Below are 13,357 nucleotides of genomic sequence, written 5' to 3'. Positions count from 1 at the left end.
ACCCTTAGGTGCCCCAGGGGTAGGGTGCCTTGCAACTATAAACAGGAACATTATATAAGAGATGTTTTATATGCCCAGGTGTAAGAGTAACTGCATAGTTTCCCATTGTAGCACATGGGCTCCAAAGGCTAACATAGGAATACTTTAATAATTGATAACTATTGATAGAAGCCAGCTAATAATGTAATTCAAATATTAAAATGATCATTATAATAAATACAATAACTTGCCATGGTTAGATTTATTATAACTATCACAGAAAATAACTTATAGAACTATGTTTTATGATGTACTAACAAGCCAGCCTTCCTGCAGTCTCTCCTGATTGGCCAGCCTTCCAGCAGTCTCTCCTGATTGGCCAGCCTTTGACAGGCTGGTCCACATTGCTCTGATGAGGTGTGAAGTATCCTGTGCTGGCACAAAGGGCACCCAGTAGAAGGAGATCTGCAAGCTGCTGAGCAAAAGGCAGGGTGGGCGTGGAGTAGCTTAATTGGTCTTTAAAGAGGGAATGACAGTTAGGACAGGGCACAAGCTCACACTCACTTCCTGCACCCCAAGCCAGAAAGGAGCCCCAATAATTGAATTAGCAGAGGGGCTGGAAGGGAAGTGTTAAGGAACTTAGCCATGCCTGTGGTTTGGCTTAGCCAAATCTTAACCTCCAGAAATAATTCTCCATTGGGGATTTTTAAGATATAGTGTTTCTGGCACAAGAACATGCCACACATTGGAGGAAGTGCTCATACCTGATAAAGGGTGCCCTCCTGCTTATCACCCAAGAACACTGGATAAATATGGGAGAGCTGCCCAGCAACTTAGATCCCTGCTTGAAACTACAAGAAGAAGAAGGACTGACCCGCTGGAAGTCTGGCCTGCACAAAGAGGATTGCACTCTGAATGAACGCACCTGCTGCACACTTTTGGAACTACAGATTTAAGGTCTTTGCCTTGCCTTAAAAAGAGAAAGAGTGGACTCCCGGAAAGCAACATGCTAAAAGAGCTCCACTTGCATCATCTCCAGCAAGAAGAAACCAGCTGACAACTTTCAGCTGGACTTTAGAGGATTTGGCTAAGTTCATTGTGGGACACATAGTAACAACAACCCATGGAGCAACTCAGAGCTTCTGGAACCTTGGATTGGTGTATCTACACTTCAATAACCCAAAAGTTCATTCTGGAAAAATGTCCAGAAGTTTGGAGAAGATTACAGAATTTTTGGTAGAAATCACCATGATGGTGACCCACCCATCGACGGGAGTCAAGCCGGAGACATTGAATAACAACCCAACCTGATATTCACAATTGCCCCGCTGAAGCTCTGGAGCTTTTTGTTCCAGGAGATGACCTAGGCATCGCAGTGAGCCAAACTTTTGTCATGAACTCGAAACCCGGGCTGAAAAGGTTCCTTGCTTGACGTCAAGAGAGAAAGCTAAAAATAAATGACGTAGTCGGAAGGTAACAACTTGACAGGGCCCGCCTGCTAAGTGGTAGTCCTGAAAATTTGACTTTGCTCCGGTTAAGTCCAACCAGAAGTCCCAAAGTGGCACTTTTAGCTTTTATGCATTAGCAAGTCTTTATTATTTAACAATCAATGTCTCTGGTTCCCTAATTGGGTTTTGGTTGTTTTGGTGTCTTTTTAATCATAAACTGATTTCCTATTTTTATAAATTGGTGTTGGTTTTTCTTGTGTGTTGTTGCTTACTTATTTAACATATTGGTGTTTAAATGCTTTACACACCTATCGCCTAAGTTAGGTCTGCCTGCTCATAGCCAGTTTATTGGGGTTGAGCAAGGGGATAATTGTTTCAGACTTTGATTGGACCTTATATTGTTATTGTGGCCTTATTACTAGTGGTAGGTACCTACCTACACCTACTAATAAACTACCTTCCAACACTACCATGGTGGATGACACGTGACTCCTAAATATTTTAGTCATTATCGTTTTAAGTGACCTTCCCTATTCATTGGTGTACACACTTTTGTGGCTCTCTGTATATGATGTGAAGCACTATGACAGTCTACGTTGGGATGATTAGCGCTATACAATAAATACATGGCACCTAGGGGCTAAGGAGAGATGGGGGCACCATTGGCAGGTGGCAGAGCGTGAATTTATGAAGAAGAAGGGTATGGCGGTGCCAAACAAAGATTTTTGCACTTGGCGACACTAATGATGATGCCGGCCCTATTTCAACCCCTCACTGAAAGACCTCCTCTCCCTTTCCTTCAGTTTTCAGGATATTGGATCTCTCACTAGACCCTCTTCCCCTGTCAACACAGAGCACCCTCTACCTTTCTGTTTTCTCTGTGCAGTGTGCTCTCTTTATTCCTTCTGTCCCCTCCTTGCAATAAATCTTTTTTTATGTCTGTCTGTGTCAGTCTGTCAGTATCTTTCTCTCTCTCTCTGTCCCTCCACTCCATCAAACTCTGTCCCTCCTACCCTCTTTCTCTTGTCCCCAGTTGTCGCTGTCTATATCCGTCTTAACCATGTTTTCACTTTCTCTCTTTTTCATTCCTTTTACTCTCTCTCTTTCTACACTGCTTTGTCTCCATTTGGGTCTTATGTTTCCTCTATCCACTGTTGTCTTCCCTTTCTTCTCTCAATTCTCCTGGGCTCTCTTTCATTCTGCTACTCTGTCTCTTTTTTTTGTGCTCTCCTCCTCTCTCCATTGTCTGTCTTTCTCTTTATCTATGTTTTATGTCTTCTGTCTTTCATCTGAAGCCGCCTATGCCACACTACTTCCCATTAGACCATCTATACATATGAGCAGGAGACAGAGATGAAGTGTAAAGACACAGAGGTTTGAATAAGAGGGGGAGAGGCAAACACCTATGGTATCAAGCAAAGAGGAGAGATAAACTAAGAGAGACAGAAGGGCCAAGGAAAAGATCAAAGATCAGACAATTCAGGCCAATTCACAAGCTGCATTTTGTAGCAAAAAGAATAGTACTACTCACATAATACAAAATACTATTCACCAACCTACATACAGAGGCCTACGTCTCTCCTAATATTTAAATGCCGAGACCTCTCTCTCGTTGTAGGAGATCTCCATAAACATACATCTATGTTTATTTTGTGAATGTGGATTAGGGGCAGGGAGCAATTACTACAAAATGGGGAATACTTACTACAAAAAGAGAGGGGGCTAGAGAGGGTTAAGGAGGAGTTAAGGGAGGCTCAAGGATGGGTTTTTGGAGGGACAAGCATTAACCCACAAAAGAGTAAGGCCATTGCTATTCACCAACCTAGAGTAATCCCAGCACCACGCACAACCAACCACTGGCACTGCAACACTCCTAGAGAAGTAATAGAGGCAGGGCCTTATAATAACACTATACAGAAATGCTGTTAAAATAAATTAATGTATTTAAATTTTTTGTATATATGTAATTCTCAATACAAACCTTTTTCCGATGTGTTGAACACATAAGAGGTCCCACAAACACCCTGTACTCTGCCCATGGGGTCAGGGTACTTCTACCATGACCTCTTCTATCACTCTCATTGTTTAATTTCAGCTCCCGGGGACCGTGTCCTGTTACATAACATGGTGGCCGCAACTTTCTAGAGAGGGTGCAGCCAACCAATCAAAGTATTCCTGTTGGTCCTCGAATTTGTGATTCATTGCAAAATAGGCCGAAAGGATTTGTGCATATAGATATCTAAATTAATTTTTACATTAGTATCTCAAAGCCTACAGAAAGAACCCTTTTTGTTGTTTGGTGTAAATTCGTTCAGTAGTTTTCAAATGTCTATATCAAAGATGCAATATTCATTTTGTATTCATATAAAATAGTTTAACAACAGTTTAAATGTAATAATAAATGTAACCTCAGTTATTTAAAAAATGAATTGATTTAAATACATTTTCTCTATAATTTTAGGTATTTTTTACTACATAATAAATACATAAATATAAACGTTACATTTGGTAGGATTTTTAAAAAATAAATTTATGAAATACATCTTTGTTAAATGTAATATATTTTAATTAATTAAATATTTATTTCAAAATTGACCTAGTTGTGCTGTAGTATTACTTTATTTTGAGGAAATACATTGTTAATATTGTTATATTAATAGTTACCATGGGAATATGTTTTAAATGCTTTTTTAATATTGAATATATTTTTTTTAATTTCACTCTACTTTACCATGGGGAGAAATCAGCCCAGTGGTTAAGAATTCCACCCATATGTGAAAAGTTATTAGTTGTAACTTTCCACTTATAAAATTAGGCTCTTCCTCTGTGCATTATGGAGTGGGGAAACATAAGTCTACTATGGGGCCGATTACGATGAGGCTTGTAAAGGCTCTGACCGACAGTCGGGTTGCTTAGTTTTGGTTCTAGGTGTTCAGAAAGTAAACCAGCTGGTCATTCTGGCTGGCTTCCGACGGCCAGTATGAAGCCAGCCAGTAATCTCAAGGGTTGGCCTTTCCACCCTTGAGAGTGCGATACACAGTTTTTAGCAAAGTTTCCATGCTGGCCTGTACGACATGGAAACCATGTCAGAAATGTTTGTAGGCCCACAATGGGGCCCCCTGGGTGTGCAGACTCCTGTTGGGGGACGAAGATGGCACCCATTATGCCCCCTTGTTGCTCCCTGCATCCTGTGGCAGGATCCTAACCTGCACCCCGTGGCAGGCATCTGTAGGTGCCTGCCACGGGGTTCAAGGATGAACCACACCTCCCATTTCCCTCTGGGAGCATGCATTACGGCCTGGTTTACGGCCATAATGCATGCTCCTATAGTGAAATGTAGGAATGTGACTGAACAGTGTTCAGTTGCGTCCTAATTATGGGAGCAGGACCGCTGACCGGGTGACTGTAAGTCCCAGGATCGAGTCAGTGTTGGTTGAAAGGATTTCCTCCTGACATTAAATAAGGCCCTATGTAGTAAATTTACACTCGGAAATAGTGAAAACTAAAATGAATACATTTACTACAAAGTGTAATAGTAAATTTAAATGTGTGGATATTCACATTTGTGAATTTCCTACATTTGGTTATTCACCACTTCCAAGTAGAAAATTGGTGTGGGAGCAGACTGCTTCACCTCCCAGCAGGGTCGCCCCTGAGCATCATGGTAGATGCAGTCCGACAAGCGAGTACACTTGCAAAGTCTTTAGAGTGTTTCACCAGGTGGGTGCAGATTAGTGCTGGCCATCTCTGGACATGTGTTTCTAGATTATTATCTGTCATCAGCAGAGATTAGGCATTATTTGGGGTTGCTGAGCAGGCTGCCGTATCCTTGGAACGTAGTTTCTCTCCAGGCGCGCAGTTGCCTCTCCACGAGCTCGTCAACCCACAGCGGCTCGAGGGAGCCTTCAAGTAGAAAATTGGTGTGGGAGCACACTGCTTCACCTCCCAGCAGAGTCGCCCCTAAGCATCATGGTAGATGCAGTCCGACAAGCGAGTACACTTGCAAAGTCTTTAGAGTGTTTCACCAGGTGGGTGCAGATTAGTGCTGGCCATCTCTGGACACATGTTTCTAGATTATTATCTGTCATCAGCAGAGATTAGGCATTATTTGGGGTTGCTGAGCAGGCTGCTGTATCCTTGGAACGTAGTTTCTCTCCAGGCGTGCAGGTGCCTCTCCACAAGCTCATCAGCCCACAGCGGCTCGAGGGAGCCTTCAAGTAAAAAATTGGTGTGGGAGCACACTGCTTCACCTCCCAGCAGGGTCGCCAAATGCAGGATATGGTCCCTGTCGTGGAAGTTGTACGGCAATTCCACTATTGGTTGAGATGGTTTGGCTTGTTTAATCATCAGCATTTTGGATGCTTTGCCTTTGAGAACCTCCTTGGGGAGCCAGACCTCCAGAAACATGCATGGCTCCTCCTTTAACTCTGGGACTCCCACTCTTCTCACATTGTTCTCTCTTGAATGCCCTTCTGCGTCTTGGTGATTTCCCTAAAGTTGGGCAACTGTTTGGAGAAGGGCTTGGAATTCTGCATCGCTGCCCCTAACCCAGGGCCCCAGATCTCCCCGGATTTGTTCTGTTCCATCCACTTTCTCCACCTGTTTCTTGTTGTTTGTCTTCAGGAGACCAAGATTCCAGGCTAATGCGTTCTTCTTGTTTTCTGGGGCTCGTTTTGTGTTCTTAATTGCTGGACAGTGGCTGTGTGATTCTTTAGTTCATTCTCAAGTGGACTACATTTATCCCTGCTGTATGGGAGTCTCGGAGGGTCTGACATGGGACCCATATTCCTTAGCTTTGGGGCGACTGCCTCCCTAGGTCTCGGGGGCATCCCTTGGTCATCTATCATTCAGGGTGGGTTGCAGTGTGAAATCTGATGTCTAGTCAGACTCCGTCTTCAGGGCCACCTTACACAAGGGTAGTGTGGGTCTTCTGCCCCAACAAGGGCCTCCCTTCTTGACCCCCATTGGGGCCAACCATGCAGCTGCAATGTTTCCAGTGCACACCCCTGCAGGACGCCGACCCACACTCCTCCCACAGGCTCAAGCACCCTCCACCTACCTCTTAGCTCCACAGCCCGGTACTGCATCAGTCTCAGCTCCAGCTCTCATGATACCCAGCGTCTCCCCTCTTTTGCTGCTCACCTCCTGCTCACAGCCAAGAGGGAAAAGTGTGCTTCAGGGGAGCTGTTCTGCGCTCCAACCAGGTCCTTCAGTACCCCCATACAGACACCACCTGAGCGGGCCTCTTCACAGTGTTCAAAGGTGCCTCTTTATGGTCCTCGTTTCTTGTCAACCTCACTAGAGGTCATTCTTCAGCCGGTTACACTACAGGGGGGGTCCATGCCTGACTTCCCAGAATCTACTGGGCTTTAGTTGGTTCCTTCATTGGCCTCCTGTGGTCTGCATGAAATCCGGGGCCCCACAGGCCCTCAAGCCACCTGGATGTCGTTGTGCTGTTTGCTCAGTCAGAGCCCCAAATCTCAGGGTCCCCCCAGCCTCCACTGTCCTGCTAGGCCAATTAGGGTTCTTTAAGTGGCACAGGCACCCAGCCTGCCCCCACACTTTGTACATTGGTCACTACCTTTTGTCTTGGCCTCTCTCCTGACTATGTTGGATCCTGCTTTTGCCAATTTTTAGCAGCCCCTCCACTGTGCTTACAGATGTCTGCCACTCTGGGGGCACATTGTGGAGGGGGGCTTGTATATCCAGGATGATGGGCCAGGCCATGAACAGAGCTCCTCAAAATGCCTCCTTCCTGACTGCCATCTTATCCTTGACCCCATTTGCAACTGTTTTATCACGATTAGGGCAGTAGTAACCTTAGGCATGTAATTTGTGAATAACAATGGTCCTATTTATTTGTGGGTGGTGGCTGGTATTAGCACGTTCATTAATAAATTCCTCCTTACCTCATCCTAAACCCCTCCTTGCTCCTACCTAAACTCCTCCATTTACCTGCAGCTATTCCCTATTTTTGCACCGCTCCCAGATTCTCTTTCACATTAACTACAAAGGGCCAAATTCTGATGTCGGACGGGCCGTGGTCCATGTGACATCACTTGGGAACTGGAACCGAATGACCGCCTGTCTTCGGTTCCAGCCCCGCAAGTAGGGTCAGTCGCAATCATATTCTTTACAATGGGAGCATGCATTCTGAACGGAATGTTTTCATTGCAAAGCGCCTGTCACTGGGTGCAGAGATTAACAGGGGGCCCCCAAAGTCAGATTCCCAAAGCCTTTCTGTGTCAAAAAGGCCAGCACCGAAAGGCTGTGGGAATCGACCATCATAATCTAAAGGCTTCCGAATGGCAAACAGGCTCCCTGAGCCCGTTGGAGGCCATTCAGAAATTCGATTCAGATTCCCTTCTGATGACCCATTTAACATGGGTCAGTTGGAAAGGAATCCAACCAGCCAATTATGATGTGGTCTAAAGGGATCCAACCGGCGGTCGGAGCCATTTCAGCTTGCATTGTAATCGGGCACTTAGTAGAAAACACATGAATGTAAAATATACAGCTGGTGGTGGAGATTTTGAACTGAAGATTTTTGACCTGCAATATGTAGGAAAGAAGGAATACTACAGTAGTACTACTTTAAGTACTACACAGTGCAGTTTATGAAATAGACCCCTTGAGTGCCCTTCTCTGAATGTAAATGGGAGCATCATGCTTGAAGAAGGCAGAAGGAGGGAGAGTACGACCTGTACAAATTCTTTGCCCCCAGGATATTCAGGATGATGCCCCTTTTCTACCACACACACTCTGGGCACAGACCTAATGTTCTGCATTACGGTACGGTACCTTGCACACTCAGGGCTCATACATCATTTCTTTCAGTAGAGTAAAACATCTCACTCACTCAGGCCACAGATCTCAGTTTCACCACTACTCTACACTACTCTACACAACTGTAGACACTCAGGCATCGAACTGTACAGTACATTGTACACTGATTGCACAGATGTTAGTGTCTGCAGCACAGCATGGTACTGTGCACACTCAGGGACAGATCTCACTTTCTGCAGCACAGTGCATTACCGTGCACCCTCAGGGCACAGGTATTCAGTTTACAGGTCAAAGATGAGAGCTCCTAAGTTGAAGACATGTAACTGGAAGGTAATTTACAGAACATCTTAAATGGCAATCAGAGACCTCTTCGCATATGTGGCCCAGCAGCATTAAACGTCAGGTCTAAAGATAGACTTTAGATCTAAATTTAGGGGCATATTTACAAAGCCTCAGTTGCACTTTTACAGTGCTTCAGTTTTGTGATACTACGGAGGCGCAGTGTGCCGGTCTATAGCCACAAGGCCAAGCAAAGACACCCTGTGTGGCTTTTCATGGCCTTGTAAATATGCATTAAGGCAATGCCTTCATCTGCCTGAAAGGGACGTTCCATGGGTGTTGTTGTGGGTGTTGACACTCCTTCAGATTTACAACATAGCGTAAATCTGAGTCAGTCTCAAAGCTAATGACTTCCCAAAGCAGAAGTAATGAGGACAAATGTGTTCATTCCTTATTTTTCCCTCTTTCCATGTGTGCTGCATTCCGAAGCATACATATAACGGGAACAATGTCCCCTTTGATGTCCCTTCCTGCTCAAAAATAATCATGCCAACAACACAGACTCCCTTACACCATTATGAAAGGGTGCATGCATTGGCGCTCAGCTGCAGTTTGTGTGCCAGCGCTGACAGAAAGGATAGGAATGTGCTATATCTTGTAGATACGGTGCATTCCTCCCCTTATCTTTTGCTGTAGAGCAGCACAGCCAGAAGGCTTGTGGCGCTGCCCCATGCAAAAATATTTTTAAAATGTGCCTCAGACTTAAGGTCTGAAGTTAGAATTCAGATGTAGAGTTAGACTTCAGGTCTAAGCGTAGAGTTGAGGTCTAAACGTTGATGTCAGGTCTAAAGATAGACTTTAGATCTAAACTTAAACGTCAGGTCTAAGTTAAACTTTGTGAATATGGCCCCCTTCCTCTTTAGTTTACACATGTGACTTGGTCCACTATACTTGAGTAAACCATACATCCATTAGCAGAAGAAATTCTGAAAATGCTTCAAATGCCCCCTTCTGAAGAGACGCCTTCAGGTGCATCAGTCAGAACAGAGTATCCCACCTGTGTGTCTAAGGGACAGGCTCTAGCACACAACATGTGTCAATCCACAATCTTCTGCACTATGGCATTCAAACATCATCCAAGGAATTGGTTCTAAATCGACTAGAATAAGATTTGTTTCTTCAAAAAAGCAACACTTTTTATTCTGGGAAATACATAATAGGATTGATTCAAATTTGATTTGATAAAGCAACCATGGGGAATATTTACAAGGGGATTGCGCCACTGGAACGTCACTTTTACCAATGTTCCAGTGGTGCATTGCCCTGCATCAGATCTATAAAGTGGCGTTAAGCCACTTTTTGTGGCTTAACGCCACTTTTTACATATGGTACCCGTTTATGCAGGTATCTTCATGAAAGGGGTGTGCAATGGGTGTTGCTGTGGGTGAATTACCGCAACACCCATCTTTTTTTGATGCTGCCCCAGTTTTACATGAAGCCAGCGCCATGCAGGAGCGGGCATTAAAATCGCGAAATGAGGAGAGCACACCTAGAAAGAACAAAATGGCATTTTTGATTGTTCTGTCAAAATTTATCAGAGGAAAACCTTGAGGGTGTGATAATTATCCCACAAACATGTGCTTGCACTGGGATCGGAATTTAGACCTACATCTGCAATCAGAGTCTAAACGAGAGTAGTGGACTCTCGAATCTGAGGTCAAAGCAGCCCAGCTGAGCAAGATTCCTTCCTCTCTGTAACACTCACCGAAGGCGTTCCCCGACCTGAGGAGGTCTGACAGCAACAGAAGAACAATAAGAATAGCACAAGTTTGTCAAATTACTATGCTGATATAGTTTAGAAAGTCCACTTGTGTTTGAGAAGACAACATTCTGGCAAAAAAATGTATGGATTGCATGTGTACATTTCCTCACAGTCTAACCCTTTAACTGCTGCCGTCGGCCATTGGCCATCGTGAGCACTACCTCGCTGGTGCTGCGAACGTCCAACGGCCGACGCGGCCCCGCCCACTCCGCGGAGCCGCTGCACTGCAACGAAAAAAACGCCGCGGCTAAAGTGTTAAATACTGTTTTGTTGTTTTCAGTATGACTTTCATCTATATATAGTTCAAAATTTGACAGTGGAAACCTGCAAGAACAGAGAGAGGAGACATTTCAAGATTGTGTCTATACGGCAGAGGAGGGGTCTTGAAGTTAATGAGGCTTATGTAAGTTCAGGAGATTAGATTAAAACATTGATAAATTCACATATTGTAGCAAAAGGGTCTGCATTTCCAAACCAGCAGCACCAGGATGAATACAATAAGACACTTTTCCCAAGCAGGGGCCAGCCCCCTACATTACAGGTGCTGCTAGATGATCCCTTCTCTAAATATATTCTTTTATTGGCTGAGGACATGCCTCTGTGAAAAGGAGCATCTTCCTGTTGCCTATGTGCAGGATCCATTGCAGACTAATACATACATGTATGTAGAAAGGATGAGTGTATCCACCCCCTACAGCCAATCACTTCAAGAATATGTTGGTACTACTCCTAGTTTTGGGATGGCACTCAAGCGCAGTATGGTGACTCCTGCAAGCTGGCAGTTGTGCCTATGTCTGTCCTTCTGGACACCTCAATGGAGATGCCAGGTCAATATCTGTTTTAGTAATGGCTTTCCAAGGCCCAGTGTGCGTGTTCTACTGACAGTACACCCGCAAAAAGGTACACATCTAGCCATAGGACAGATCTGAATAACTATACTGTGTCACATTCCACTCATCTCTCCCAACTTGAAAGCATCTGCTGTAATACTGAACAATTTTCTTTTCCTGCAGATATGGCAAACTGCTTGGCATGCCCTGAAGATCAGTGGTCTAATCAGAAGAGAGATGCTTGTATTCCACGGGTGATAGAGTTCCTGGCCTATGAGGATCAGCTGGGAGTTGCCTTATCCTCCATTACAAGTTTCTTCTCCCTCTTTACTGCTGGAGTGCTGGCAGTCTTCATTAAATACCGGAACACACCTCTGGTTAAAGCCAATAACAGAGATCTCAGCTACATCCTCCTAGTCTCCCTCCTGCTGTCCTTCCTCTGCTGTCTTCTGTTTATTGGACGTCCTTCAAAGACTTCCTGCCTCCTTCGGCAAACTGCCTTTGGGATCATTTTCACTATTGCTGTTTCTTCAGTTTTAGCCAAAACTATCACAGTGATCATTGCCTTCAATGCCACAAAGCCGGACAGCAAGCTCAGAAAGTGGGTGGACCCACGCGTTTCCAGCTTTTTGGTGCTCTTCTGCTCACTTGGGGAGGTGGTGATATGTGTTGTGTGGCTCCTCAGCTCTGCCCCGTTCCCAGACATTGACACCAGATCAGAAACTGGGAAGATTATCTTACAGTGCAATGAGGGTTCTGCTGTTGCCTTCTACGCTGCGGTTAGTTATATGGGATTCTTGGCTCTTCTGAGTTTTGTTGTCGCCTCCATAGCAAGAAAGTTACCGGCTACTTTCAACGAGGCCCAGTTCATCACCTTCAGCATGCTGGTGTTCTGCAGCGTCTGGGTCTCCTTCATCCCAGCGTACCTGAGCACCAAGGGCAGGTACATGGTGGCCGTGGAGATCTTCGCCATCCTGACTTCCAGCGCTGGATTACTGGGCTGTATCTTCATCCCCAAAGTCTACATCATCCTCCTTAGGCCCGAACTCAACACCAAAGAATATCTAATGGGGAGACAAGGGACCCTCTGAGACCTACAGGACTGGGATAGTTGTATCTCACAATACTGAGTGACAAATCATCGTTCCGCAACAATATCAAGTGCAGAACATTGGATAGCACTATATCGTCAAGTTAGGCATATATAAGTGTGCATTTAGATTTACTATTCCTAACTTTACATATATCGATCTAATTTTGAGGGTGGACAGACTCATGTGCAACGCATCCCTGTACTACGTGACAGGCACCATGCAGTACCTGTCACTTGGTACAGTAATCTATTTGGGGGCAACATAGGTGCCACCCACACCAAAAGAAAAGGGCCTGGGGTGTAGGGGGGCTTGTTACAGGCTGTGAACCACCATGGAAAGGCTGACAGGGAGGTACCATCCTAATCCAAACGGCTGTGCCTGGTGTGCAACGCCACCATTTTAGGGATTGGGCGGCCTCCACCGCATTGGTGGGCTCAAGGAGCCTGTCGGATTCATGGCAGTTGGGATTTTCACCCGCCTGCACCCCACCCGCCATCAAAATATGGTGGGTGGAAAAGCTGCATTGGATGGCGGGGAGACTGCCACCAAAAGCCTGTCAGTGTCTCCACCATCCTAATCAGCCCCTAAGTATCTTGACAACATTTATATCATCAGGGCACATCAGTGTGGAGGTACAAATAGTAAGGGAGATTATATGGGTTTTGAATCACCCTTGGCCACTCAAGTGGGTGCAAGGGCCATGTAAATTATAGGTGGGATTCATCAAGCCATGCAAGGCCACCTTAGGTTGCCCGAGTGGCACGATAAATCCAAAGTGACGCAACTCAAATCGTAGTGTTGCCTTACTCTGCCCTTGTAAGGGGTTCCAGGGGCGGATGAGTGGTTGTTCCCACATATCCACCCATGGATTCCGAAGCATTCCCAGATTTACTAGTACTAGTAGACCTGGGAATACATCAGAGCGGCCACGCCTTCCCAGGTGAGGTGTAACAAGGAGAAATATCAGTCTATCCCCTGTTGCTTCATCTTTATTGCGTGCTGTACTCGGCAGCACCCACAGAAAGAGGAACATTCCTCAGGGGATTGTTTTTGTGCAGGAAGAGTCCCTGCTCAACCCACAGGCACCCTTGCACCATGGGGCAAGGGCACCTTCATTGA

At 45.2% G+C, this 13,357-nt stretch overlaps 1 protein-coding gene across 1 annotated transcript in view; it reads left to right on the top strand.

The window, feature by feature from the left end:
- The window catches only part of LOC147689488 (vomeronasal type-2 receptor 26-like), a 112,328-nt gene extending 100,093 nt beyond the window's left edge, over nt 1-12,235 (top strand). Inside the window, exon 3 of the mRNA XM_086940116.1 lies at nt 11,328-12,235. Within this exon, the coding sequence (XP_086796242.1) occupies nt 11,328-12,235 (908 nt within the window). The remainder of the gene's footprint in view (nt 1-11,327) is intronic.
- Nucleotides 12,236-13,357: the final 1,122 nt, after the last annotated feature.

The sequence above is a fragment of the Lissotriton vulgaris genome, chromosome 10 (genome assembly GCF_964263255.1).
Source record: "Lissotriton vulgaris chromosome 10, aLisVul1.2, whole genome shotgun sequence".
NCBI lineage: Eukaryota > Metazoa > Chordata > Amphibia > Caudata > Salamandridae > Lissotriton > Lissotriton vulgaris.
The sequence above is the reverse complement of the archived record's forward strand: the minus strand, read 5'-3'. Positions and strand labels throughout refer to the sequence as shown.